Source organism: Sinocyclocheilus anshuiensis, unplaced genomic scaffold, assembly GCF_001515605.1.
Source record: "Sinocyclocheilus anshuiensis isolate Anshui unplaced genomic scaffold, SAMN03320099.WGS_v1.1 scaffold566, whole genome shotgun sequence".
In the NCBI taxonomy this organism is placed as follows: Eukaryota; Metazoa; Chordata; class Actinopteri; order Cypriniformes; family Cyprinidae; genus Sinocyclocheilus; species Sinocyclocheilus anshuiensis.
Window position 1 is genome coordinate 1,755,175 of NW_015542410.1, and position 5,198 is coordinate 1,760,372.

The 5,198-nt window shown below is 36.0% G+C and overlaps 1 protein-coding gene across 1 annotated transcript in view; it reads right to left on the reverse strand.

The window, feature by feature from the left end:
- Nucleotides 1-2,044, reverse strand: part of LOC107693366 (solute carrier family 2, facilitated glucose transporter member 3-like) — a 22,190-nt gene extending 20,146 nt beyond the window's left edge. Inside the window, exons 1-2 of the mRNA XM_016492716.1 lie at nucleotides 1,742-2,044; nucleotides 651-786 (exon numbers count right to left, since the gene is read on the reverse strand). Coding sequence (XP_016348202.1) covers nucleotides 651-665 — 15 coding nt within the window. The 5' untranslated portion in view covers nucleotides 666-786; nucleotides 1,742-2,044. The remainder of the gene's footprint in view (nucleotides 1-650; nucleotides 787-1,741) is intronic.
- Between the last annotated feature and the right edge of the window lie 3,154 nt (nucleotides 2,045-5,198).

The window sequence follows — 5,198 nt, forward strand, 5'->3', positions numbered from 1 at the left end:
CCATGCTGCGGACGCAAGCTTCAGACGAAGAAGTGAATGATGTGTGCTCCCGGCGCCTATTTATATTATAGTCGCACCGGTAGAGGTCATGGCTGTCGCCGGCCAACGAGTTGGTGTTTTTTCAATGTATGCTTCAGACACGGGTCACGACGAGGCGTTCCCCCTAGAGGACGCAGTGTCTCGTTCCCTACTCAGGGAACCATGGTTACATAAAGTTTTATCCTGTCCTCAGCATCTCAGCCACTCCTTCATCGTCATAGCAACATCCATTGGGTAACAGCTGCATTGACATTCCTTTCAATGAGTCTACAGCAAACACAGGCAACACACTGGGATTATGCATGACACTGCTGATTGATCATATTGATTGACTTTTGACATACATTCAGTGCTGAAACAAAGACTGTATATACATATGATCAAGTTGCATAACTAAAATGGTTAATCAAAGTCATGCAAAGCATCTATGGTAGGCCTACATTCATTACAGCCAAGATTTCTAGATGCAACACACAGACTTACAGTGTATGTAAACCATTTTATACTATTAAAATGCATAATTGTTATATTTAAATACATGTAGAGTGTTGTGGGAACAGATCATTATACTATAGCATATAATATACTATAACAGGTTACAAGGGACAAACCTTCTCCCCCTCCATGGTGCCAGAGTGGAAACGTCCAAGACTGATGGATTCCGAGTGAAAGTGATAACATTACTTGGCACACAATCTTCTTATGCCCGAGATGCGATGCTGTTCGTGACTATTTTGCTTTTAAAAACTGCAAAAATGTAAAACATTTGTAAATTGGCGTAAACAGTGTGAGAGTCATACTCCCCCAACCCCACCCCCATCTCCCGCAACATCTTTCAGAGCTCATACTGTCATACACGTTAAGCAAACCACAAACGTTTTAGCGACATATAAGCCTGTATGATATTAAAATGTATAATTTAAGTAATAAATAACGACAGTAGTAGGCCTACTTTTGTTTCGCCATTGCTACATCCTGAAATTAACATCAGAGTAGGCCTATTGTAGTTACATCTTCAGACGAACTTGTAAACTTTTGTGTTAAAATGAATGTTTGGAAACCGTTTTGGACAGAATGTTTATGTATAAATACGTACTTACATGTAAAAATAAGAGAATATAGCCTACTGTTTTTGACCCCTCCCCCAAACCTTTTGTGACGACCCCCAGCCCCCAAAACTGCAAAAAAGAAGAAAACGATCCTATAAATAAATAAATAGCCTTAGTTAAATAGCCTAAATAAAGCCCTCAAACTATACACTGTCGTACAACAGGTGTTTCTGCATATTGCGGACTCCACTTTTTTGACAAGTGAAGTAGCTAGCATCTTCTTCACCTCAGACCTTTTTTTTTTATCATTAAAAATTTTTTACACGTGCAAAAATAAATATGTTCGTAATTTTAAGCGCCAAAACATCCCAGTTTGATTAATACTACTGTACTATTACAGGTCTCATAACCATAACAAAACATAGATCACATGTAGGCTAGCCTAATATTGTAACATTCACAATTGTTCATTAAGTTACTCTTTTTACTTAAAGAAGACGCCGTCAAATTAATTTAAACTAAACAGCCAAATAAGATCATAGAAGATGTGGCTACTGCAATAATCAGCATCAGGCTATTATGGTAACGTAAGTCATATACTATTTAAATAACTGACAATTTAAATGTATATCATTAACTGAGTCTGCAGTTACCGTATCTCTCGTGCGTCGTGAGTGACCACCCGTTCGCGTGTGCACGTATCCCGTTGACCCACTGGCACTGAAGTCTGGAGAAATTCGCTCCGGCAATTATGTATTCGTTCATTCGTCACACGCAGCAAATACACGACCAACCTCACGTTCTCCTTTGACGGAATACCGGCGGCCGCGCACGTAAAGCCTCGCCCCCGCCCCTTTATGTATTTCGCATCACGCCTTGTGACAGCTGTTCCGTCATAGCGCCTCGTGATGCGGGAATACCTTATTCGGCGAGGTTTCTGTTAGGATGCGGATTGTGCTCGTGGGGTGGGACCAATAGCATCCGATACTGCCGCCCATGATGCTCTGCGCGGGTGACCTTGATAGCGCATCAGCTGATGGGTGCTACCAAATGGATGCAGCGCCGGGTACCACAAACTCCAAGGATGCAGCCATGCGGCTTTTACTTCCTGAAATTTCGTAGAGCGGAAAAAGTAGTAATAAAAATACTATGAGTATATATAATATTAACATTTTCTTATTTTCTTTGTTTACCTATGAATAACCGTTGAAAACCGTAGTAGGCCTAGGCACATCCCACTTGCGTTTATTCAGGCCTCAAAGAGGCACGTGAGTCATGGCAGTATCAAATTCTGCAGCACAACAGCCTAAATTCTACTGCAGGAGGGGTCACAAGACTCCAGATGATTTTATAAACACAACGCGGTTGCATCATTATATACGTCTAGTTTATGTGCACTGTAAAAAGTTTCAGTTGGTTTGAATATACCTAAATCCATATGGTGCTGCTGACTTAAATAGCTATAAGGGGAGATTTGGGCTAGTTGTCACATGATATTGTTTATTTGTAGGCTAGTTAATTTTGTATGGATGCATTATGTACAAATATTAGTTAGTTATTGAACATTTCCACCATTTACCACAAAAACAATTAACAGTGGGAATAGGGTTGCCAGCTTCAGAAAATGAAAATACGGGACAAGTTTTTAACATTTCAAAACACATTCTCGTGTTAGCAGACAGATTACTCTTTCACATGTGACCAACAATTCCACAACAAATATCAAATATCATAATGAAATATTATCAAAATATGCAACTGACGGAGTTGACATCTGACGGAGGTGACGAAAACCTGAATTTTTAATAATTTTAACTATCAAATACATTGAATCAGTCAATTACTGTATTAAAACAAACACAACAAACAGTGAGTATGTTATTGTTTATAAAGCTTTTATTCAAGATTCATATTTAAGTATTTTGATATATCATTGGAACACAAAATCTTATGGTGGTGACATCTGACGGTGTTGACAAATTTGGCATTTCTTTCACAAAACCAATGGAGTTCATGTAGTAGCCATTTTATTTTTTTCTGTTGATGCTAGATGCTAATGGAACCTGCTTCAGGAGAATAAAATTATCTAAATATTTCCAATAATTTCCTCAGAAATTGGAAGATGGTGTTGACATATCATGGCTGTGACAAAGGAAATATTAACATTAGGATTTAAAATATTCTAAAACTAAAACTTAGCAGAGCCTGTCTGACACTGATGTACTCTGCAGAGGTGAACTGTGGCAAGGGGGTCCTTTAGAGTGACAGCTGCCCCTGATATTCCCTGATTTTATTACATTTGATTGAATGTCTGACGGTGTTGACAAAAAGTGGGGACGCAACTTTAAAATCGTATTAAACATGCATGTGTCATTAAAAAACAACCTTGCTTTGATAGGAGATATTAAGTGTTGCTTTTGATAAAACAAGCTCTTTTTCATCATTAAAAAAAAACATTTTTATCCATTTTATTGCATATGAATGCTTGAACCCTTCTCTGTGGACACGTTTTAGATGTAGTGAGAGGACATTAAGAAACATAGATTTGGTATAATAATGAGAATATTGAATTGAAGGTGATAATGGTGTTAAATACATTCTATTATTAATCCCTCATGACATTTAAAATGGAAAATATTTTTATTTTTAAACCTAATAGCAGTTACCCTTGCTGGACCTGTTTTGTCCCATGTCTCAAGAATGACTGATTTACAAAGTACAATTGTAGTTCTATAGCAAAAAATAAATAAATAAACAAATACAAACTAAAATTACATATATTAAAACATTTTGAAAGATTAAATATTATCAAAATAAACAATAATAAATTCAATCAAGAATCGCTTCACCCTTTTTTGTAACAAATTTCAGTACTGACCATGCATTAAATGAAGCAGAAGATATTAGTCACTGAAAAATTACACTTCTGCACTTCTAAATAAACAGTTATAAGTAAAAAAAAAAAAAAAAAATTAAAATAACAAATTTCAGTACTGACCATGCATTAAATGAAGCAGAAGATATTAGTCACTGAAAAATTACTGAGTTCACTTCTAAATAAACAGTTATTAGTTGAAAAACATAAGTAAATTAAGAGCAGTCAGTGTAATAAAACATAGTTTTAACAACAACAACAACAACAAAAAAACAGTTAACTCCTATGGCTATGATTTTATTAATACAGTTGTCTGATTGATTTTATAGTCTCAAGCATTCAGAAATCACACAAAAGAAAATTAAGTAGTTTTACTATACGATAAAACCATGTTTTGTAAGTGTTGTGATGTCCATATGTTTTTGTTGAAGAAATTATAGAGGCTGTAGCAATTCTATTGCAAAAAGTTGCCCAAAAAATAAAGATTAAGTGTATATTTCAATTAAATGTTTGGTCAATATTAAACAAGGATTTGATAGTCCTGTAAGTGTAACAGCAGCAATTACCAGGCCTTTGGCACCCTTTGCAGGCATTTGTAAATTGTTTATTTATTTTGTATTACATTAGGCTATGTAATTTAACAGTGCTATTCAATGAAACCATATGATTATTATTAATTATTAACCAATCATTATTGCCTCATTGTTTTTATATAATGCATTTTAAAGGCTGTTGTTCGCTTAGGTCTGTTTTTATTACCACAAAACATATTAGGCTATCTGAATAGCCTACTTCTTTGTTAATTATTATTTAAAGTAACAAAACCTTGGTTAATTTGTAACATAATAACTGTATTGTTGCTGCCACTGCCGCGGCCATGTTGTGAAGACGCTGTGTGTTTCGTTGCAAAAGCGAAAATATTTTGTTTGGCTTTCCAAAAGAGGACACGACTAGAAATCAGCGGTTAAGTTGTATTTACAACACTGTTCCAGAACAGTTCAACCCAAATATTCAGATGTGTGCAGTGCATTTTATGGAGTACTGTTTCCTGATCCTGGGAGAGTAGACTACAATGCCGGCTGTTTTGACTCACAGCCTGTAAGTACGTTTTCATATTTAAAGAATTTGCCACTGACAATTCAAACGCGAGTTTTGAGCAGTGTAGAGTAGCGCTTGTTGTTTGTCATTTCTCCGATCACAAATGCAGACATGGTTTTATGTTTACGCGGCGCGAT